Source organism: Equus przewalskii, chromosome 4, assembly GCF_037783145.1.
Source record: "Equus przewalskii isolate Varuska chromosome 4, EquPr2, whole genome shotgun sequence".
Taxonomy (NCBI): Eukaryota; Metazoa; Chordata; class Mammalia; order Perissodactyla; family Equidae; genus Equus; species Equus przewalskii.
Genome location: NC_091834.1, coordinates 3,700,171 through 3,724,851, shown reverse-complemented (window position 1 = coordinate 3,724,851; position 24,681 = coordinate 3,700,171). Strand labels below are relative to the sequence as shown.

Below are 24,681 nucleotides of genomic sequence, written 5' to 3'. Positions count from 1 at the left end.
CCCAGCCCTGCGTGGGAGGCTAGTCTCACTCCTCCAGGCCTGCTTGCATCGATATGATGGTACAAAAGCAGCTTCAAAGAAGGAAAATTGACAATTCACAGATTTTTCAGGTTTTCCCCTTGGAAATGAAAAAAATCTATTTTCTTTTTAGAAGTTTGGCATTTTGCACTATGAAGTCATGTGTTAATATATCTGACCAAGGCAAAAGGTCCTAATAAAAGGAAAAGACTTAAAAAGAGAATTAGAAGCTTACAGCTAAAGCTTTTCATTTATGTCGATCCAGGAGTTCTGGCTCGACATAAATGAAACGTGTCAAGGGCTAAACTTTAATGCAGTCATGGCTGCCCAAAAAAAGGAAAGATGTATTTATACAACATTGTGAAAGAATTTTAACCATACTTGTTAGAAAAAATAAATAAATAGATGACAGAGAATTGCAAAGAAAAGTGAAAATCAATTACATATGTCTTAGACATTCTGCATTCTTTTGAGATTGGATAAACGTCGCAGTGCATTAAGTGACGTGGCTGGCTTGCTAACGAAGACCAGCACTCACACTGCACCTGTGTGTTGTTGTCTTTGATGTGGCTGAGGTGAAGCCTTTGCTCACTTTCTCCTCCTCAAAAAAGCCCCAGCTCACAGGCGACCCTAAGTCAAGAGAGGGCCACTCCCCACTCCAGCCAGCTCTTTCACTATCCATTGCAAACCTCTTAACGTATACTTGACACCTGCAGTTTTCTTTTTTTTTTCACTTTTAAAAAATATTTGCTTTTTTTTCTTGTTGCATGTTAAATGCAGAAAAATGCAAGAAAAAAGAAGAAAAAATTATAGATTACCTGAAAATTCACTGCTCTGAAATACTATCTATTATTTCAGGGTAAAGCTTTTTGGCTTTTTTTTTAATGCACATCTATACTTCTTTTAAACTAAAATGGGTTATATAGTACACATGTCTTTCATTTAATATTCTATAAAGTGAACATCTCTCTATTTCGTTAAATCTTTTTCTGTAACTTACTTTCAATAGCTGTGTAGTATTCCATTGTAGCCAAATACCAAGAGGTGTTTAACCATTCATTCCTGGGCCCACCGTTTTTTGCTATCATTATGCATATGCCCCTGCAATTTTTTAACACAAATTTTGAGAAGTGAAACGGTCTGAGGCTATAGTTATTTTAAAGGCCATCCGTACTCTACAAATGTTGTCAATTTACACTCCCCATAAATGTAAAATAATGTTCAGTATCTTCATAAATATATAGAAAAAACTTTCACCAATTTGACATTGAATATGATATTTCGTATTTTTAATTTGTATTTTTTTGATCATTGTAAGATTAAACCGTATCCAGGCACTTAATAAATATTTGTTGAATGACAGCCTTCTTATTCCAACAGGCTGCCATTGTTAAAATATTTTTGAAATTAATTTAAAAATTTCTTTCAGAGCCTGAATGCAACATTTTCTTTATAGTATTTTCAGAAGAAAAAGACAAATAATCTACATTCATTTAACAAAAAATTCTGATTGAATCAGTTGAACAAATTTATTTGCTTTTATATTTACTATTTACTCACAGTTATAAAAATCTAAGCTTATGCCATAAAGTAATTTAAAACCTTGTTTAAACACAATTTTGGAAGAGTTTTTGGAGAAAAAGTGGTCTTATCATGTAAAGAAAGTACCTTTTCTGTGCTCCTCTGTTATCTATGGTCTGGGAGACATTTGGCGACAGTGAATGAGTCCATCTTATTCTTTGCTCTAAGGAATAATGTGTGACCTAACTCATGGTAGACATTTATCAAATGTTTACTGAATATTTGGATAAAACAAGTGACACTAATGACCTGTGGTATGAGATGCTGGTAGTTTTCCTTTGCACCTTGTACACTGATTCAGAGAAATACTCCTCTTCCTCCCCTTGTGGCTCTGGGGAGCTGTCACTCCTGGCACCTTGAGAGCAATACACCATAGTATTTGGGAGCATGGGTTCATTTTGATCCTGAGTTTGCCATTGACTAGTTATGGACCTGGGACAGGTTATCTAAGCTTTCTGTATACCTCAGTTTTCTTATATGTAAAATGGGGAAAATACTATTAGCCACCTCATAAGCGTGTTGTGTGAATGAAATGATTTGATCCATATAAGATGCTTAGAACACTGGCTGCATATGGTAAAGGCTTAGTCACCATTATCTATTATTATTAGATTGTTGGTATCAGTATTTTCATATGGCCATTAGTCATTTGACCCAGGCCTAGACAATCCTAAATTCCCTCTGCAGGGACTGTCATTTTTCCAGGAAGAGCATGACCCTAGCAGAACCATTCAGAATCACTTCTAGAATCCTTCAAATCAAATACCTAGAAGGATTGGGACAAATAAATCATGTTTTCCCTGAGGTTGAAGGGCCTGGAATGAGTAATTGCAGGTCTCTTGCCCGGGAACATGGAAGAAATTTGTCTGCAGTGGGGAAGAATGAAACCATAACAGAGAGGCCAACCTCTGAGAGGGAGAAATGATGTGTTTGAGGAGAGATGATCCGTTGTTTTGTTGGACTTTCAATTAGAGACAGCAATAACTCCCTTTCTCCCTAAGCTAGGGTATGTTGGCTTTCTGTCACTGCAGCTGAAAGAAACTGACTAGTACAGCTGGAGAGGGTGTGATTCCTATTTAACTTTTAGTTGGAGCAACAAAGAATGCTTCCGGTTGGGTTTGATGGAGAGACTTCTTAAGAAAAAACCGAAGGCCCAAGAGAGAAAGTTGTTGGGAGGGTTTCTCAAGGTTCTTCACATTTACCTGAATTTGTTGCTTTGAGCGTACTTGTCACTGACCACAAAGCAATCCTCAACACCCAAGAAGCTGGATTAAATCTGCTTCCTGTTTGGCTGGCACTGGTAGTTGGGACTTAACGAGCAAAGGCATTCCCTAATGACTTCTTTTGGGGGGGTAAGATTTGTCAAAGTATAATATACATACAGAAAAGACCACAAAGTCTATGAACATTCACATACGTGTCCTTTAATGAACTCAGCACATGTATCTGTTGGGTGTACACATAGGAGTCCAATGGCTGGGTCATGAAGTATGTGTATGTTTGGCTCTTGTTGATATTGTTAGTTTCCTCCATTGGCTGTGTCAATCCTAATGACATTTTCATGACTTAGAAAAGTCAGGTAGAGGTGATTTCTGCAGGAAAGCTAATGCTGCGGCTCCCCATCCTTACTCCCATATTTACCCACATAGTTTGTTTTCATAACAATGCTGCTATTAAAGTGCACAAGAAGAGAGGTAGGGGAACCGTGTTCTGACCTAGAGTGGGTTCTATGCTGAGCAGTTCTCCTTCTCAGAAATTAGCAATAAGTATGTAAGTCATCTGACATTCACTTCCACAACAAGTAGGTTTCATTAAACTTTCCTCTTTTCAAATATTTTTATCAAGCTTTCAGAACCCATATGTTGGTGACTACTTTAATTAATAGAGATTAAGAAGAGAGGTTTAAAAATATTGTGTTTTCTTTGCAGTATTGTGCGGGGGTGGGGAATTACTCAAGGGAAGAAACATAACTAGGGATTTCTATTTTATTTCCTATTTATTTTATTTTACTTATTTTGGAACCCAGGTACCAAGAACAGATTTAATCACACTCCTCAGTTCATGGCACACTTTCATAATCAGTCCACACAAGGCCGCTCTCTTGTTTTATTTATTCCCTTTTATCCACATTTTCCACTCCTGTTGCCTCCCCCTACACAAGCAAACCCTCTAATTTGCTTTATGTGCTTCCATATAAGAATATATTCGTATACATAGTTAAGAATGTATTCTTGCATTCTTATATGGTGGTTCTGTGTGTATTTTATTTCTCATAAATGATATTGATTATTATTTTGTTTTAATTTTTATTTTTTTTTGGATGTACATCATATTTCAAATTCTGGATACATTACATCATGTTCACCACCCGAACACTAATTATAGTGCATCCTCTCACATGTGACCCTAATCACCCCTTTTGCCCTCCCCCCTCCCCCCTTCCCCAATGGTAACCACCAGTCCAATCTCCAATGCTATGTGGTTTTTTTTTTTTTGTCCTTTTTATCTTCTACTTATGAGTGAGATCATATGGTATTTGACTTTCTCCCTCTGACTTATTTCGCTCAGCATAATACCCTCAAGGTCCATCCATGTTGTCACAAATGGCTGGATTTCGTCATTTCTTGTGGCTGAGTAGTAGTCCATTGTGTATAAATACCACATCTTCTTTATCCATTCGTCCCTTGATGGGCACCTAGGTTGCTTCCAAGTCTTGGCTATTGTGTATAATGCCGCAATGAACATAGGGGTGCAAGTATCTTTATGCCTTTGTGTTTTCAAGTTCTTTGGATAAATACCCATCAGTGGAATAGCTGGATCATATGGTAGATCTATCCTTAATTTTCTGAGGATACTCCAAACTGCTTTCCATAGTGGCTGCACCAGTTTGCACTGCCACCAGCAGTGAACAAGGGTTCCCTTCTCTCCACACCCTCTCCAACATTTGTTGTTTCCTGTCTTGTTAATTATAGCCATTCTGACTGGAGTGTGGTGATACTTCATTGTAGTTTTGATTTGCATTTCTCTGATAGCTAATGATGTTGAGCATCTTTTCATATGCCTTTTGGCCATCTGTATATCTTCTTTGGAGAAATCTCTGTTCAGATCTTTTGCCCATTTTCTAATTGGATTATTGGTTTTTTTGTTGTTGAGCTGTATGAGTTCTTTGTATATTTTGGATACTAACCCCTTATCTGATATAGATCTGGCTCTTTGTCTTACTTCTGACAATATTTCTAAAGGTGAATCTCTAAGTGACCTCTTCTTCTCTCTGACCGCTTAGTCATAGAGGGCCCCAGGTTCAGTTCTTGGTCCACTTTTCTTCTCAGCCTGCACCTGCTCCCTTGGTGACCTCACCTAGATCATGGCTTTAAATAGCACCTACAATAATGAACACTCATATATATATATATATATATATATATATACACACACACACATACACACACATATGCACACACATACATGTAATACATGTACATAGGAGTGCATTTATGTATACACACATACACATGTATATATGTTTATAGGAGTGTATATATAGAGAGAAATGATATATGTGTATAGAAGTAATATATGTATATATGTGTGTGTATATATGATACATCTCCAACCCAAAATTCTTTCCCAAATTGTAGACTCTCATATCTTAAAAAACAAATTCCTACTCTGAAAAATAACTCCTTGCTCCACTCTCAGCTTTCCCCATCTCAGTCCATGACAGATCCACGTTTACAGTTGCTTAGGCCAAAAATCTTGGTGTCATCTGTTACGGACTGAATTGTGTCCCCCTCAAATTCATACATTGACATCCTAACCCCCTAGTACCTTAGAATGTGGCCTTATTTGGAAGTATGGTCATTGCAGATGTCATTAGTCAAGATGAGGTCATTAGGCTGGGCGCTAATCCAATATGACTGATGTCCCTATAAAAAGGGGAAATTCGGACACAGACACATGCGTATGGGAGAGCACCACGTGAACAAGAAAAGAGCCACCCACCAGCCAAAGAGAGGAGCCTGGACTGTATCCTTCCTCACAGTGAAGGAAACAGCCTCAGACGGAATCAGCGTTGCTGACTCCTTGATCTTAGACTTTTCGCCTCCAGAACTGTTGGGCAACAAATTTCTGTTGTTTACGCCACACAGTTTGGGGTACTTTGTTATGGCAGACCTAGCAAACTAGCACGTTATCCTTGACTCTGCTCTTTCTCTCACATTCCACATCCACTCTGTCAGCAAGTCCGTTGCCTATAACCTCAGAATCCAGGATCTGCCCACTCCTCGCCACCTCCACAGCTGCCACCCCAGTCCAGATAACCCTCATCTCTTGCTGGATTATTGTGATACCTGTTAATTTGTCTCTCTGCTTTCACTTCTGCCTCCTACAAGTCTACTCTCAACAAAGCATCTTGAATGATCTTTTCAAAACCCAAGTCCATGTCTTTCCTCTGCTCAAACATCTGGCAAAATTTGCTATTCACTCAGTAAAAGAAAAGCCCTGGAAAGACCCTCAAGACCCATGTAATCTACCTCCTCCCCCAATTGCCTCTCTGACTTCACTTCCTACTGCTCTCCTTCTCTTCCAGCCACACTGGCTTCCTTGCTGTTCTGTCAACACACAAGCTCCTGCACTGGCTGTTTTCCTTTCCTGGGACACTCTTTCTGCAGCTATCCATGTGGCTAACTTCCTCACTTCCTTTAAGGTTTTCCTCACATATCCCCATGATGAATGAATAAATGGATAAAAAGGCATCAGCTAAAATTCTCCAAGGAGATCCACATTTGTTTCCTGCTCACTTCAGAGCTCTCTACATTCTTGTTTCTTTCAAAATCTCAAAATAGAAAATATGGGCAGAACTAAGAGTTTTAGTGGAGAGGACAAAGCTCTCCTACTTGTGGGTGAGAGAGCACCACTTAGAGGGCACTGATTCCTGGCTCTGCGTTCCCTTTATCCTCTGCTCTGTTTGTGTGGAATTCTAAGGATTCTCCTCTTGATAGCATCCTTGGGTGACCGCATTCTCTACAGATTCCTGTGTCTCCAGCTGTGTGTAGCACTGGGTTATGGCACTGTGGAGGACGCCAGGCACAGAATCACCACCGCTATGCTGGGAAGGAAGGCTGGGGTGCTGTCACTCTCAGGCTGAAACCCAAATGCCCAGAAACCAACAGCTCTGCACTTGGAGTGGGAGGAAGGAGCAGGATGAAGAGTGGGGAGTTTGGACCAAGGTTCAGATTTGTATGTTCACATTTAAGGTAGTGAAACCAGAGAGTAAGAGGGCTTGCAATTGGAGTTCCTGCCTCTGCGCCTCCCCTGTTCTTCATTTCCAGCCTCAGTTGTTTCAGATGTCATTAGTCAAGATGAGGTCATTAGGCTGGGCGCTAATCCAATATGACTGAGAGGGCTCAACTTTTGCCCTCTGCCTAGACACCCTCATACTGTCCCTTTCTCCCTTTCACCGGGTTAACCTTCACATATCCTTTGAGGCTGTGCTCAATCACGACCTTCTCTGGGAAGCCCTCATTGACCCGCCTTTCCCCAACCCCAGCTGGGTTCTGATCCCTCCGGTGTAAGCTTCTATCATTGCACATTCACTAACTATTCTCTATGTTTTCAATGGTATGCTTATTTGTCTGCTCTCCTCCCCAAGGTGAGCTCCTTGATGGCCAGGATGGTGCCTTATTTATCTGTGTCACTGTATCTTTAGCAAATAATACAGCACCTGGCACATAGTAGGACTTTGACCAATGTTTGATGAATGAATGAATGAATGAAACTGCAGCCAAATTCAGGACATGGCTAGTCAGGTGCTTCAGGTGGAAGTTCAGAAGCTGAGAAGTTGGCAACTTGCTAGAGCAAGGTCTGATGATCTTTTCTTGCTAAGGGTTGAGTCTGACATTTCTTTAGATTTATAGAGAGAAAAAAGCCCAGGAAACCACAAAATACTAAAGTGAAAGTACTTTTTCATCAATTATCTTTCAGTCGCTGCATACAAGTGAACAAAAATGACAAGGGACAGAAATGGTCAAATGATTGGAACGCTCAACACAATAATAATGGCTTATCAGTATTTTTTGTACTGCTAAATCTCTCTGGGACCCGTGAGTACTAAAGGTTGGCTGTGCAAACTGCAAACTGGAGGATTCCAGGGTCATTGCAGTTCTCCTTAGGCTACACAATTCCACCTCTTTGAGAGAGACAAAGATCATGGAAGGTCTTACTTGTTCACCCCTGGGGTTTGTGGTGGAGGTGGGAGAAAGCCACAGAGAAAGCCACATTTAGGGAGGGATGTAGTAGCCTTGGAATGCAGACTGCATAGGCAAGGCCAGGGGGGGAAGGGGTTTCTTTCTCTCCTTTTCTCTCTCTCTCTCTCTGTCTTTCACATAGCAGAGAAATAGGGTGGTGAAAGGAGCCCCAAACTGGAGTTAGGAGACCTGGGGTCCAGTCCTTGCTCTGCCACTAACCACTTGTGCAACCCTGGACAATTACTTGGCTTTTCCGCCTCAGTCCCCTCTCATCTGTAGAATGGCTAGGCTGGGCTACAAGATCTCTGAGGTCTTCAGCTTTAGGATTTTGTGCTTCTATATGAGGACTAACCAACATAACCAAAGAAGGAGCAAGATCGAGGGAAAAGAATAATGAATTTTATTCTGGAAAGGCCAAATCTGAGGTTCCTGTGATACATCTGAGTGTCGATGATGAGAACTACTTGAAAACGGAAGTCTGGCCCTTGGAGCAGAGCTGGGTATGGAGGTCCAGATTTGGTGGTTTATCAGTAACGGGGAATTGGAACAATAGCAGTTGCGTGACCAGCTAAATCAGTTATGAACAAGCAGGGTATGCACCAAAATGAATGGGTAAAAGTTAGATTCAAAACTGTAATTCACTTATATTTGTTTGATTCCATTTTCCTTTATTCTATATTTTAATGGATGGTAATAATAATCGCTACCATTTGTTGGGTATTGACTATGTGCTAGGTGTTGAGGTGAATACTTGACATTTTTATCTCGTTTAATCTTTACAAATGACTGTATGAGAGGGGTATCATTATTCCCATTTTTAGAGATGTGGAAACTGAACAATGGAGGTAAACGTTTAACCCCTGGCGGGGAGCAGAGAAAGCCGTGATTTGCAGTGGTTGCTGATTTCCATGCTGGAAATACTCTCACCGTGGCCCCTTTCAAGCTACCAGCGAGAGGTCACTGAACAGGGAGTTGAGAAGAGATGTGCACTAGTACACCATGATATAATATTTTCATCATACAGATATGGGAAACATAAATTTCCTCAATAGCATAGATAATGGTAACATGCAATAAAATAATTAGGAACTGATGAGCTTGAGTATACGCTATCTTTGTTAATATAATTTACTTAATTTTAAGTTTACATGATTTAGTTTTTAAACTAGCTGTGTTTTAACTCTGGCTTGCAGAGTTCCCACAAGTTTAATCTGCTCTCGCAAGCTGATATAAAGCTGGCTCCACACACCGCTGAAAATGATGCTAAGATAGGGTAAGACACTTGCCTAAGGTCACACAGAAAATGTCTGGGCCAAGATTAGAACCTTGACCCATCTAATTCTGAACTACTAAACTATTATTTGTAAAAACGTAAAGTGCTATGTATTGTATATACAATAAAAAAATTCTTGTTGCGTTTTCTATTTGAAAAAAATATTATGTGGTCATCAATAAGCAGGAGCTCTAGGGGAAAAGCCATCGAGTCAGAAAAATCACAGTGCAATTTTTGCTTTTCTGGGTCAGCTCTTGTGCCTCAGTTTCCCTGTTAGTTAAAGGAACGCTTTGTGTCTTTTCTGAACACACTTCAACCTGTGTTGAAAAAAAATTACAAGAATTCGTGAAATCTTTTTATGTTTCTTGTAGATAGGACTCGTATAAATTTAAATGGTTGCTATAATTATTAGTTTGGATATAGCTTTATGCTAGACATATTGAAAATAAAAAATAAAGAAATATAACAATCACCTATCATTCAGCATCCACAGCTTAATGTCCTCTCTTTGTAGGCAAAATGTATAAGGATGTTTCTTACATTAAGCAGTAAAAAATGAAACATCTGGCAACAATTTTTAGATCTTGAAGAATCAGAAGACAAATGATGGATCCCATGGGACTCTGATCATGTTTCCCATTCCTGAAAAAAAAGCTTGGAAAAAAATTTTTAATGCTTTCTGAAAAAGCATACTTATTTTAGTTTCTTCTCTGTCCCTGTCTTAGGAAGTGACTTACACGCAGAATTTCATGAACTGTTCACGAAACTCTACTCAGGTCTTTGGACCTGGCTGAAGCCAGGGGTTGGACCTGCAGCCCTACAGCTACCATCTAGCTCAACGAATCGGGACAGACCCGGTAGCTCCGTCATTGCTTGTATTGTAAGAAGAAAGTATTATGGTTGTGATTCAGTTGACAAGTACATAAAGCTCCATTATAATCCAGGGGAAGCTGTGAGTAATTTGGCCACTGGGTGAGGAAAAGAACCAGATAGTGCACTCTAGACAAGAACGATAAAGGTTGGGAAGGGTCGGCCTGCTTCTGCAGATCAGAGCTCTGAGTCGTCGCGCGGGGAGTGCACAGCGAGCTGCCTCGCGCTTCCCTTCCTCTGCAGCATCACTAGCCTTGTGTTCTAGCTCCTCACTCATGCTGGAAAATGAACCTTTTTTTTTTTTCACATTTGGCTGTCCAATGTTTTTAGATAAATATGGCAATCTTTAACAAATGACCATATTGACCCACCCTTTGGAACTACTAATTCTAATTTACATTTTACAAACAGTTTGTTCAACAACTACTTGGTCTATCAACAAACCTTTGTTGCATCATACTGTATGCCAAGCACCAGGTTGTACCGTAAAGGACATGATGGATAAGATGCTGTCCGTGTTCCTTGGCAGTGTAGGGGAGGAGGACATTTCTGGTGAGCGCAGCAATCAGTTCCTAGCCTAAGGGAAGATGCTTAATCCTTAAGAAATGCCAAAGTTGGGAGGGGGAGGGAAGTCAGTTACAGGAGGTTACCAGAGAAGCACAATAAAATGCAGATTTTACAAATGTAAATGTGTCCTAACAAAGGGCAAGTTCCATTCCTCAGAGCCTCCTTCCCTGTCCCAGTTTATCAAAAGCAATCAGCCTCAAATAATCCTGATGCCAAAGAGACATATCTTGGGGTGGCCAATTCCAGGTCCCCACAGTAGGGATATTAGACTTTGGTCCAGGTAATTGTATATGAGGCAGAAGATATAAAATTCAGAGTGAGGGCTGTGGCCTTTGGTGCTCTGACATGTAAGAGGGAGAAGCTTCTGTAGCTGAAGTGATGGGGGTGCTATCTGGGAGAAGCACTCAGTGACCACAGAAGAGGCGGTGGCCATGAAGAATGTACAGACTGCAAAGGACAGGATGATCTGAAGAGAGATCGGCGGGACCTCAAAAACGATAGTAAGTAGGCCTCTCTCCCGGTCACCACAGAGGTCACAATATTTGAAAGCCTGTCAAGCCCTCTTAGCACAGACCCTGGGAATTGTTGCTGTGGAAGACGCTGTGGCGCATTTGAATGCAATAAAACAGAATGCTCCATGATGTTGGGGGAGAAATCTCTGTCTCTCTCTCCAACAATTCATTCAGCTTGCTGCGCCAGGCTTCTTTGAGGTCAGCAAGAGGTCATGAAGGATATATGGATATGACTAAACTCATCCCATTACCCATCAGTCATTGGTTACAGCGCCATTAGCATGAGAGAAACAGCTGGAAATGGTACAGGAACACAACTGGGGCCGTGTCTACCTCAGATGGATATTTCCAGCTGTCATAGTGGGTCTGGCTCTACATATATCCCCTTTCTGTGTTGCTGGGCTAACCGATTCAGAGACAATGTTGTAAAGAAGACGTGGAAAGGATGAGCTTGGTAAGACGTTCTTCTCGCTGAGGCAAGTCCTTCCTTCTTTTTACCACCTTGGAGCAGCAAGGAGGACTCTGAGCTTGTCCTTGGTGCTCTGCACTTCAGGCTTTGTTTCATATGGCCCCCTGACGACTCATTTCCTTCACAGATGGCTCTGTCCTGTCATGCTGATGGGTTGAAACCCACCCAGAGGCAGCTGGAGGACATTTTCCTGGGATCCTCGCAGCTCCTCTGCCCCCGTCAGCAGCAGTAGCTGGCTGCTGGGACTTAAGATCGGAACACCACTGGTGCGGCCAATTTCCTCAGCTTCCTCACCAGTGGGAGCTTAACCAGCAAAGAGCAGAGTGGCAGGGCTCCAGTTGGTGTCAAAACTGAAGCCAAAATCACCTTACAGCTAAACAAGGAGAGATCAGATACCAAGTCTTGTAAGAATCCTACACAGAAAACACAGAGATGCCAGCTGTGGCGAGCCCTGGTATTTTAACATGGTGAAATAGTTTGCTTTATCCCTTAGAGAGGAACTTTTAATTTTAGGCTTATATCCCCCTTATTTCAGGGAAGAGAAAGGACAACTAATAGCTGGTTGGCCTAAAAGATTCTGGCAGGAATGTTTGAGTCATAAAATATTAGCCAAGCATCTTTTTGGATATGCTAAAATAAACTATGTAGAGAACGAAGTGTTTCATCGCAGGACAAAACGAAAAAGCTCTTCTCGGAGGTCTCCCCGTTCCCCCTTTCCTGGAGACAATCTTATTGGTTGATAACACCAAATTCTGGCTACATTGCGAGGAATCCCTCAGCTGTGGCTGATTACTGCTGTCATTTTTTCCTTTGTTCAGGAAATCTTGTCATGAACATGTTTCCAAGACAGAAAAAGTTTTTAGTTTGTTTAGGGGAAGCCATTATTAGAGATACTAGTGCTAGGGTAACGGACTAGGGTCTGAGATAAAGGGGAGGAACTTAGAAGTGTGGTAAAAAACATCTGTTCCCATGCCTGGCAGTGTGTGTCAGAATGGGGGGAGGTGGCCCCTAGCCTTGGCTCTGCCAGTGACCGTGTAGGCTCAAGTTCCATCCATTCATTCGTTCGGCACTTATGGAGCACCCAGTCTGTGCTGACACTGTGTCCAGCACTGGGGACACTCGGTGAGGAGTAGGTGAGGAACCTAGTCTTTTTTTTCTTTTGAGGAAGATTAGCCCTGAGCTCACATCCGCCGCCAATCCTCCTCTCTTTTGCTGAGGAAGACTGGCTGTGAGCCAACATCTGTGCCCATCTTCCTGTACTTTTTTTGATATGCGGGATGCCTACCACAGAATGGCTTGCCAAGCGGTGCCACGTCCACACCCGGGATCCAAACCGGTGAACCTCAGGCCACCTAAGCAGAATTTGCGAACTTAACCACTGCGCCACTTGGCTGGCTCCTCCCAGGAGCCTATTCTTAAATCACACTTCTCTGAATACCATTTCTTTACATTTGCAATGTGGGGGCGCACTGGAAGGATGTCTCAAGGCCCTCTGCCTCTAGTCCTTGAATGTTTTCCTGTGGGAACACAATTTACCCAGAAGAACAGCAGCAGAAAAACTGGTACCCAACACTACATGCCAGACATTGTCCCAACTAACCGCTTTTATATACATTACCGCATTTTGTTTTCTCAAGAATGTCCTAAAAGAGGTATTATTATACCTATTTTTCAGATGAGAAAAGTAAGCATCAGAGAGGTTGAGTTGCTTTTTGTTCCAAGTGAGAAGGAGGCAAGGCAGACTCAGATCCAGCTCGGCTGACTCCAAGCCCAGTGTTCTTCCCTCCTCCTCTGGTCTCCAGATTTGTAACGTTCGCTCGGCCCCCTGGACTTTGTTCTGGGAATACTTATGGAAAATTTATTCAAGAATCCATGGCAGTACAATGCAAATACCTCATTCTTGCCTTATGGGTCTTCCATTAGCTTCCCCTCCCTCCTTACCTACTAAACTTCTCTTATTCATCCCAAGGGTGATCTTGCCACTTCATCCAAGCCCTTGCTCCCACTGCTTTGCCTTTGGTTGTGCTTTACCTTTGACTTGGAATTGTTCTCAATCTTGTCTGTAGCCAAATTCTGCACTATTTCTCAGATTTTATTTTACTCCTATAGTTAATTCCTTCAGTCCCTAATAGTCGTCCAACACAGCAAGAAGCTAAAAAAAGAGTATAAGATCATCTCTTTGGGGGAAATAAGACATGCACAGATTATAGGAAAGAGTTATGTGCTAAAATAAAGAGTTGTAGACTTGTAAGGGAAAGTAGTGGGCGGGGCTGGAGTCACTGGAACTTGAGGAATAGTTAAGGCTTAATTAGATGAAAAGAGAAAGAGGCAGGGGGAGGTACAAGGTCAGACAAAGAGCAGAGAGGTCCACTGAGTATTGGAGAAGTGAGACGTCTTTCTGGCTGGAGCAGCTAGGTTTGGAGAACTCTGGAAGCTGGGATGGAACAGTTGAAGTCAATGTGACTGTTGAAGAATGTTCATCAGGGGTACTGGATTAAGAGCCTGAACATCTGTGTTCTTGCTCTATCAATTTGTAATCTGGGAAAAATCCATCAGGGGATCCGAGCCTCTGTTTCCTCATCTCCTGCAGTCTACCACCATCTATAGGAGAAGTCCAAGCTTCTTAGAAGAGCCTGCCTCTTCTACTGTTCCCAGCTCCGGCCATTTGTAGCAGTCATTATATGGGAGGAGTCAGTTATGAGCTGAGACTTTTCATAACGTGGTATAGTCACATTCACTCTGTGAGAGCTCTAACAGGGTTGCAAAACACCATTTCTTACAAAGCTAAACAAGTTAAATAATACTCATACACAGGCATTAAAAAAAAAATGGAATGTTTCCCCTACCAATTTAGTTCTTTAACTTTAAGAAACTCAAGTTCCTTAATTAAATATTTGGGATTGGATCTTCCAGAGCTTGAGGGTTTCTGTTTTAACTTGACAGTGTAAGGCAACAATAAGATCCGAAGGCTTTCTTTTCAGTTATATCTGGTTCAGGCAGTTATTGGTGCCAGATGGAGTGGAGGGTCTCAGAGATGGTGATCTGGATAAAAATGTGACCAGGCAAGCTCGGATGATCAGCCAAGACAATGCAGGCGGAGCAAACAGCATCGACCACGAGTCCTAGGAAACACCATTGTCCACAGTCTCCAAGGTAGTTGTGATGGTTAATTTTACGTGTCAACTTGAATGGCCATGGGGTGCCCAGCTATTTGGTTAGACATTATCCTAGGTTTGTCTGTGATGGTGTTTCTGGATGAGATTAACATTTGAATTGGTAGACTGAGTAAATCAGATTGTCCTCCCCAATGTGGGTGGGCCTCATCCAATCTGTTGAAGGCCTGAAGAGAACAAAAAGGCAGAGTAAGGGAGAATTCACTCCCTCTGCCTGACTGTCTTCAAGGCAGGACATTGGTCTTCTCTTGCCTTCAGGCTTGGACTCAGACTGGAACGACACCCTCAGCTCTCCTAGGTGTCTAGCTTGCCAACTGCAGCTCTTGGAACTTTTTAGCCTCCATAATTGTGTGAGCCAATTTCTTATAATCAATCAGTCGATCAATCTATCATCTATCTCCATTGATTCTGTTTCTCTGGAGAACCCTGACCAATACAGTAGCCTTAGGATCTGGATCAAAAAGTGAAGGATCAAGGCGGTGGGTCTCCCTCTCGAGGCCTGGGGTGAAAGGTCTTTTGCTTCCTTTCTGAGTGCCGTATTGCAAGCTGATCTTCTTAGAGACGGTGTAGTTTAATGACTCAGAGCACAGGCTCTGGAACCAGACTCCCTGGATTCGTATCCTGGCTCCACTATTTATGAGCCAGATGACCTTGGACATGTTACTTAACTGGTCTGGGCCTCATTTTTCTCATCTGTGAAAATGGAGACAATAATACACCTACCCAATAAGTGGCTGTGAGAGTGTACAGCCCAGTATATGAAAATTGCCCAAAGGAGCATCCGGCACACGATAAGTATCACTCAAACAGCAGCTATTATAAATCCTCCGAGGCTCATTGAGCTCATCTTGGTGTCTTATAGAACATTCTGGGTGTTCTGGGTGACAACTTTTTCTTCCAGTCCATGACCAATGAGTAGGGGAAGAAGGATTCCACAAACGTTGTTCTGAGCTTTCCCAGGAAGTCTTTGAAATTAACTGAGAGGACACAGAATACTTTTAGGCCAGGTATCACCCAGCGGCTTGGCTTTCCAATAAGTTAAAAGGACAATGTCCTGGAGCAGAAGGCGTCAGTAGATGCCCACTCCCAGCATATGTTAAATTTCTCTGGGTATGTCACTGGAAGCCTTCTTTCCTTTTTTATTAACTTTTTTTCTGATTACAAAAGAATTATATGTTCATTAAATAAAATTTTTAAAACACAAAGTTATATAAAAGAAAATAAAAGTCATTGCCTAATCCTAGCATTTGAAGATAATAAGCAATGTTTTGAAATACATCTTTCTAGTTTTTTTGTCTATTTGTACGTGATACACATACTCTTAAAAACACAATCAAGATCATAATAATATATATAGTCAATTTCAAATCCTGATTTTTACACAATATTACATTGTGAGCATTTTTCTATGTCACTAAATATAGTTTGAAGTCCTAATTTTAAGAGACATCTTAGTTTCCAATCCTCTTTTATTGTAATAAATCGTACAATAAAATATCTTCTACATGAATCTTTATTTCCTTATGAAAAAAATATATTGTGGGGATGTAATGAGACATTATACATGAAGAGCCCTTAGAACAATGCTTGTCACATAGAAGATGCTCAATATCTGTTGGTAATGATGATGATAGATTTCTAGTGAGGAATTACTGGGCGAAAGAGTAAACATTTTTTAAGCATTTGATGGCTATTGCCTGTTTGCATTCCAGACAAGATGTCACAGCTTCCACTCCCAGCTAGCAGTGTGTGAGGAGGCCTGCCTCCCACACCTTGACCTAGCTGCTTTTCTCAATCCAGTTCTGTAAGCTTTGCAGGTAAAGAATAGCATTCATATACTCTGGCATTGGGTAAACTACCAATTTTAGTGTTTGATTGTGTGGTGAGCATTCATGTTCTGTGTTTCTGTAGATGCCCTAGTGGGATGTTAGGAGATCCACAAATGCTCTGAAGCGGAGATTGGACTGAGGCCTCTGGGTCATAGACTGGCATTATGCTTCACCTGTGGGAGACTGGTATTCTGCACTATACCCCCAGGTGGACGAATGCCTAGATGCCACTGCTACGAACTCCTTCCTGCACTGTCAATGTGAAAGAAACATCTAGATCTTTTGTCTTAGGGGAACTTGCTTAGGTTTAGAAGCTCTAGGTTGCCAGAATGCACCACACAGGGGTCAATATTAAGGGTCAGGCAAGAACTTGGTGAGCCAGGCTGATTTGTCCAGGTCTTAAGACAAAGGTGAAAAGGCACAGTTCTAAATAGGAGGGTCCAACTCATGTCTACAGGGAAGAGGAAGGCACTGTAGTTAAAGAGCCAAATGCAGGGTCCCTCCAACCTGTAGCTGGTAGCTCCCAGCAAGGAGAGATCCATAGCAGATGATTCAAAAGCTGCCCAAGGACTTCCTTATGCTGCCTTTTCGCAAAAGACGCCTTTTTCTGTTTCTCTTTTTCTGATTATACATGATTATTGTAGAAAGTTTGAAAAACGCAGAAATTATCGAGTCTTCAGAGATGATCACTGTTAATATTTTGGTGTATTTCCTACTATGATGGTTAATTTTATGTGTCAACTTGACTAGGATATGATGCTCAGTTGTTTGTCAAACACCTGTCTAGATGTTGCTGTAAAGGTATGTTTTCAGATACGATAAACACTGAAATCAGTAGGCTTTGAGTAAAGCAGACTACCCTCCATAATGTGGGTGGGCTTCATGTAATAAGTTGAAGGCTTTAGGAACCAAAAGTGAGGTTCCCCAAAGAGGAAACAATTCTGCGTCAATACTGTGACATAGAAACCCTGCCTGAGTTCCAGCCTGCACATTTCAGACACAAAAGACTGCAACACCAACTCTGCCTCGAATTTCCAGCCTGCCAGTCTGCTCTACAGCTTTTGGACTTGCCAGCCTCACAATCACATGAGTCGATTCCTTGAAATAAATCTCTCTCTCTCTATATCCTGTTGGTTCTGTTTCTCTGGAGAACCCTGACTGATACACTTTCCATTCTTTGTTCACTTGTTTCCTCTGGATTAGCACTTCTCAAACTATAACGTGTGTGCGAATCGCCTGGGAATCTTGTTCAAGTGCAGCCTCTGAGCCTGTAGGAGGTGGGTTGAGAGTCAGCATCTCTAGTGGGCTCCCAGGTAGTGCCGAGGTTGCTGGTCTACAGACCACACTTTGAACAAGGCTTTATATGACCAACTTTTTCTTTTAAACTATAGCATGGTCTCAGTTGTTCTCCTAAAATTATTTGTAATAACTGTATTATATTCCATCATAGGAATCACCATAGTTTAGTTAACCCATTTCTAATTGTTGGAATTTTAGTTTGGTGTCAGTTTGTCAACATTATGTAATTTTGAAAGGAACATTCTTCTATACAAATCTCTGTGTTGAACTCTATTTCCCTAGGATAATTTTGTCAAAGAAATTCCTGGGCCAAAATAGATACTTGTTCAGGCTTTAGAAATGTATTTCCCAAAAGCTCTTTAGAAAAATTATCCAAGTGTCTTGGTCCAAAATATCACAGACTGAGTAGCTTGTAAACAACAGACATTTATATCTCACATTTCTAGAGGCTGGGAAGTCCAAGACCATGGCGCCAGCAGATTCAGTGTCTGGGGAGTGTCTGCTCCCTGGTTCCCCACAGTGCCTTCTTGCTGTAACCTCACATGGTGGAAAGGGCAAGAGATCTCTCTGGGGCCTCCTTGATTAGGCTCTACTTCATGACCTAATTACCTCCCAGACAATCCACCTCCTAATACCATCACGTTGGGGGTTTAGGATATAGATTTGAGGGGCACACAGACATTCGGATCGTAGCACCAAACACACTTCCATCCAAGGGGTTGGCTTCTGCAGTGACTCAAGCTTGCCTGCTCAGCTCCTGCTTTCAAGGGCTTCTCCTGGCCTTTGACCGGGTGCTCACATCGTCAGTATCTGCTGGGCAGTAGAATCTACCCAATACATGTGGTTCTCATAATTCACCCATACATTCTTCCGTTTATTCATGTAATAATATTACTTGAATATCTGCTCAGCTCATGTTATAGGCACCCTGCTGGGACCTGGGGTACAGGAAAGTTAGTTCAACAATTAATCATAAGATCAATTTCATTATATTTACGATACTTACACTTACATGGTGCTGCAGGTGTATAACAAGAACTTGGCCTAATCTAAGGGTCAGGGACACTGAGGACGTGACATTTGAGATGGGCTCCTGTTGTTTTGAGGATGTTGCTCTCAGTTCCCTAACTTTTGGCTAGTCCTTTTCAAATAAGTGGAGACTCTAATGACAGAACCTCAGAAGTCACCATTAGTGAAATAAGAAGTCTCCAGGGTCTCCCGAGAGATCCTCTGTAGCTGCCGTTCCTCATTCTCCGTGTTAGGCTGTTGCGGAGATCACTCTGGGGGAGAGTTCCCTCTGCTGTCTGTTCCTGGGCAGAGTCTCAGTTTCCCATTACTGAATCTGAGCATCATCTGTTTTTCCACCCGAGTCCATTTGTTACTGGAAATGGAGCCTAAAGAATAAGTCATTTTAAGGTAATTCACCATAGGCAAATGTATTTGATCTTTTGATCAGTCATTATTTTGAACATTCTCCACAATTGCTGCTTCCATTAATGGGGATAATGACAGTTGAAAGAAAGAAATCAGTACTACAAAGCTACAGTAATCAAAACAGTGTGGTACTGGCATAAGGATAGACATATAGATCAATCAAATAGAGTTGAGAGTCCAGAAATAAACCTATACTTTTTAGGGCCAATTGATTTTTGACAATAATGGCAAGAGCATTCAATGGGGGAAAGAATACTCTCTTCAACAACTGGTGCTGGGCAACTGGATATCTGCACCAAAATTGAAGTGGAACCTCTACCTCATGCCATTTAAAAAATTAACTTAAAACGGGCGAATGACCTAAATATAGGAGCTTAAATGATACAATTTAGAAGAAAACACTGAGGGTAAATCTTCATGACCTTGGATTTGACAATCGATTCTTAGATACGACACCAAAAGCATGAGCAGAAAAAGAAAAAATAGGTAAGTTGGACTTTATCAAAATTAAAAGCTTGTGCATCAAAGGATATTATTAAAAAAGTAAAAAGAGCACCTAAAGAATGGGAAAAAGTATTTGCAAATCATATACCTAAGGATCTAGTATTCAGAATATATAAGGAACACTTACAACTCAACAACAAAAGATAAATAACCCAGTTAAAAAATAGGCAAAGGACTTGAATAGACATTTCCTCAAAGAAGATGTACAAATGACTGATAAGTATATGAAAAGATGCTCAATATCATTAGTCAGTAGGTGCACCTCAAAATCATAATGAGGTACCACTTCAAATTCACTAGGAAATTTTTTTCAAAGAGGAAAATATGTAAAATAAGTGTTGGCAAAGATGTGGAGAAATCAGAGCCTTCATAGATTGCTGGTGGGAATGTAAAATGGTGCAGCCAGTGTAGAAAACATTTTGGTGGTTTCTTAAAGAGTTAAAGATAGAATTATCATATGACCCAGAAATTCCATTCCTAGATAGATACCCCAAAGAATTGAAAACTGGTACTCAAACAAATAGATGTACATGCCTATTCATAGCAGCATTATTCAAAATATCCAATAGATGGAAACAACTCAAATATCAATCAATGGATGAATATATAAACAAGATCTAATACATTCACACAAGAGAATATTATTTAGCCATAAAAATGGATAAAGTACTGATTCATGCTACACCGTGGATGAATCTCAAACAAACATGCTAAGTGAAAGAAGCTAGACACAAAAGACCACATGTTGTATAATTCCTCTTACATGAAATATTTAGAATAGGTAAATCCTTAGAGACAGAACGCAGATTACTGATTGCCAGGGGCTGGGAGAAGGTGAGTATAGGGGACAACTGCTTAATAGGTACAGTGTTTCCTATCAAGGGGATAAAAATCTTTTGGAACTAGATAAAGCTTGAGGTTGCACAAAATTACGAACAGTCAAATGGCTTAAGTGATTAATTTTATGTTGTGTGAATTTTCCCTCAATAAAAAACTAAATAATAAATTAACTAGACTTCATTGTGGTGATCATTTCACCATCTATACATATAAAAAGTTAAATAAGAAAGAAAGAAATCAAGACTAGATTCTTTCCCTCTTTGTTATATTTTATAGTTTCAATTTTAAAAGACAGTGGCAAAATCCGGACATACCTTTGGATATTACTACGTTAGGGTTCTATTAGATGTCATGCTAATGGGTTCTCCCGTCATTTTCATCTACTTTGTACAATTCAGATTTCAGTCCAAGGCTTCAGGAATGTTGCAAACAGCTGCACTGGAATAATGCATCTGACCGTGAACGACATGCCAACTCTGACGGACAACTGCATAAAAGTAGGTAGTGGGAAAGAACCTTTTCTTCTCAGTCCCATTAGATGGGCACATTTTCCAGTGGCTTGAATTATTGAAAAATATCAACGAGCTTTTCATTATAGCTGTTTTTTTATAGTAAGAAAATCATTTAAAAGTTTACACACACACACACACACACACACACACACACACAACACCCCCTTGAACGTTTGAATCCTGAAATACCCTAAGGAACTTTGTTTCACAGTTAGGATGAGTCTGTTGCATGATATCGTAGCCTAAGCATAAACTTGAAGTTTAGTTCAACACGTCAAGCTTCTAAATGTAGTGATTTTTTTCAGCGTTCCATTTTCTCATGTTTTCCCATGCTTTTATAACATGTTTTAATTCTGATTCCTGTGCATTACTCAAATGTGAGTGTACCAAAATATATTGAAAGAGGTTCCATTCTTTGGAATTAGGAAAATTTAAAAGTTAATGTCTCTGTTTCTGAAAATATTGAGAGAAAAAAGTGACTTCACTGCTTTGCTAAGCTTGTTCAACTCACGGCAGTTAATTTAATGATCTTTCCTCCTTCTAAAGGCTTTAGTTGAAAGATGCCCTCGTCTCTCATCGATAGTTTTCATGGGTGCGCCACACATCTCCGATTGTGCTTTCAAAGCTCTTTCTTCCTGTAACCTCAGAAAGATCCGATTTGAAGGTCTGTGATGTAAAAAATGTGGTTCAGCGTTAATTTTTACTTTTACTCTTGTGGGATCACAAATAAAACACTTGTCCTTTCTTTTTTTTTTTTTTAAGCAGGAAATAAAAGGATTACTGACGCATGCTTCAAATTTATAGACAAGAATTACCCAAATATTAGTCACATTTACATGGCGGACTGCAAGGGAATAACAGACGGGAGCCTCAGGTCGCTTTCACCTTTGAAGCAGCTGACCGTGCTGAATCTGGCGAACTGTGTAAGGTAATGAATCATTCAGTCAAATCTTCAGACCACACCGATCGTCTAGGATGTGCCAGGCCCTCTCCTCAAGGAGCTCACCGGTTAGTGGAGTAAACGTGAAAGTCAGGAGTTAAGTGTTAACGTGGAGGAAATGGCAGAGTTCTGTGGTAGCACAAAGGAGGGACGCCCAACCCAGACTGGCTGTACGAGGTGCAGAGAGACTGTCAGAGAAAGCGCAGGACATGTGGCCTCGAGGCCCTTGTGAGATTAAAGGACTCACAGGAGCACTATGGGCTCCCTCTCCCCTGAGGATTCTCACAGCTCGCTCACTTGACAGGTCTTCCTTCTTCCAAACGGACTTTCTGACTTGCTTCTGAGGAACTGATCTTACTGACGGGCGTCCCCCCTGGGTACTGGTTAGATTTTTCCCTCTGTGTGGATTTGCTAAAAGGTAGGCAGCGGGTGAGTTCTCACTGAAACCCTTTTTTCAGCTGGACCACTATTGGGCTTCTATCCTGCTATTCTCAGGGGGTCAAGGATCAAATTCTTACTGAAACGTCTTCCCCAATGGATATCTCAGCCTCTTGCCTGTGTAGGCTTCTTATCATCTTATAGGGTCAGATGCTAACAAAACAGCATTTGATCCACGGTGAAGTTGGCTGATTTTTGTGAAAATACAAGTCAGAGTAGAGAGCTAACTTTCACAAAATCTTAACCCATGTTCTCTATTATTAAAATGAGGAGGCACCATGGGTTGGGGTGGGGGTGGGGAGGGACATAGGATTTGAAATGGGAAAAGCCTGATTGGGAAATGAGGCCTCCTGCGAACAGCCATGTGAACGAGCTTGAAAGCAGGCCTTCAGCGTCAGTCGAACCCTCAGATGGCTAAAGCCCCCGCCGGCCTCTCGACTGCAAGCTCAGAGAGACTTTGGGCTAGACAGTCCACTCCCAAATTCCTGAGACCCAGAAACTGGGACATTATAAGTATTTGTCATTTAAGCCACAACATTTGGGATAATTTGTTACATAGTAATACAGAACAGGCATACACACAGTGTGTATGTGTGTATGTGTGTGTGTGTGTATATATATATATATATATATATATATACGTGTGTGTATATGTATAACACAGCTAATCCTATCTGTATTAATATGTGAAATAAAACTAAATTTAATTCTTATATTTCACTCAGGCTTCTGCAGGTTAACTAATTTTAAAATAAATAGAGGTTTCCTGCTTCCAGCAGTATAATTGACAAAACACTTCAAAGCATTCCTTGCCACAAACAATTTAGCTCCTGATGAAACATACTTTCAATCCCTTGCTGAGTCCACAGAGAGTAAGAGAAGTCTCCAATATCCATGCTCTCAGTGGACCGACGCTCTGAGATGAACTGTGGCTAGCAAGCAAACGTTTGTAAAAGGGGAAAGGCCCTGAGCATCAATGTTCACTTCAGCATTGCCATTGAGAGAATCAGATCCCAGCAAGACTCAAGACAGGAAAGCGGAACCTGACACTTCTGCAGGGTCTGGACCTCCTCAAAGAGGACAAGCTGGTCTCCGGTAGGTAGCAGCCAGCCTCCTGGAAGAAGTTAGCTCAAAGCTTCTCTGGAGGGAAGCATCTTCTATTTAGGCCTCCCGCTTCCCAGGGATTAAGATCAAATAAATAGGTGCTCACCATTAACAACTGTCAGAGGGACAAAGATGTGAGTCCCCATGAGAAAGAGTCACCAGAGACAGCAAAATAAATTTGACTCTCAAATAATTCAGATATCAGAATGATCAGATTTAGAATATTAAGTAACTATGTATGAGATGTTTGAAAAAATAAATAATGGAATCAGAAATATGAGCAGGCAACAAACTATGATAAAAACAAGTAGATTGGGGCCAGGCCAGTGTCACAGTGGTTAAGTTTGCACATTCTGCTTCTCGGCGGCCCAGGGTTTGCCAGTTCAGATCCCAGGAGCAGACATGGTACTGCTTGGCAAAAGCCATGCTGTGGTAGGTGTCCCGTGTATAAAGTAGAGGAAGATGGACATGGATGTTAGCTCAGGGCCAGTCTTCCTCAGCAAAAAGAGGAGGATTGGCAGTAGTTAGCTCAGGGCTAATTTTCCTCAAAAAAAAAAAAAAGTAGATTTATTTGAACAAAAGTAATTTTTAGAAATAAAAAATATAATATAGTTATCGAAATAAAGAAACTCAATGGATTGCTAATCAGCAGATTAGAACTCACTGAAGAGAGAAGTACAGAGCTGGAAGATAACTGAAGAAATGACAGCAGAGTTAAAAAAAGATGAAAAGTATGAGACTATAAAATAGGGTGAAAAGATAGAGAAGGTTTAATATCAGAGTATCAGATTAGATTTGTAAAATTCATCTCTAAGACAGTAAGTTTGAGAGTCAAACGATATACCTTTTTCTTTTCTTTTTTTTTAAAGATTTGCCCGGAGCTAACATCTGTTGCCAATCTTCCTCCTTTTTTTTTTTCCCTCCCCAAAGCCCCAGGACATAGTTGTGTATTCTAGTTGCAGGTCCTTCTACTTCTTCTATGTAAGCTGCTGCCACAGCATGGCTACTGACAGATGAGTGGTCTGGTTCTGTGCTGGGGAGCTGAATCCGGGCCACCAAAGTGGAGTGTGCCA

At 41.1% G+C, this 24,681-nt stretch overlaps 1 protein-coding gene across 10 annotated transcripts in view; it reads left to right on the top strand.

Moving 5' to 3' along the window:
- The window catches only part of FBXL13 (F-box and leucine rich repeat protein 13), a 211,788-nt gene that overhangs the window by 132,959 nt on the left and 54,148 nt on the right, over positions 1-24,681 (top strand). For 6 of the 10 annotated variants that reach the window (XR_011539373.1, XM_070617030.1, XM_070617029.1 and 3 more), the window contains 3 exons: positions 21,013-21,111; positions 21,673-21,790; positions 21,892-22,054. Coding sequence is in view for 7 of the 10 variants with exons in the window: in XM_070617030.1 (XP_070473131.1) it covers positions 21,013-21,111; positions 21,673-21,790; positions 21,892-22,054 (380 nt within the window). In the remaining 3 variants the exon portion in view is untranslated. Of the gene's footprint in view, positions 1-21,012; positions 21,112-21,672; positions 21,791-21,888; positions 22,055-24,681 lie in introns of all 10 variants that reach the window. The other 4 variants (XR_011539374.1, XM_070617031.1, XR_011539375.1 and 1 more) reach the window with 2 other exon arrangements.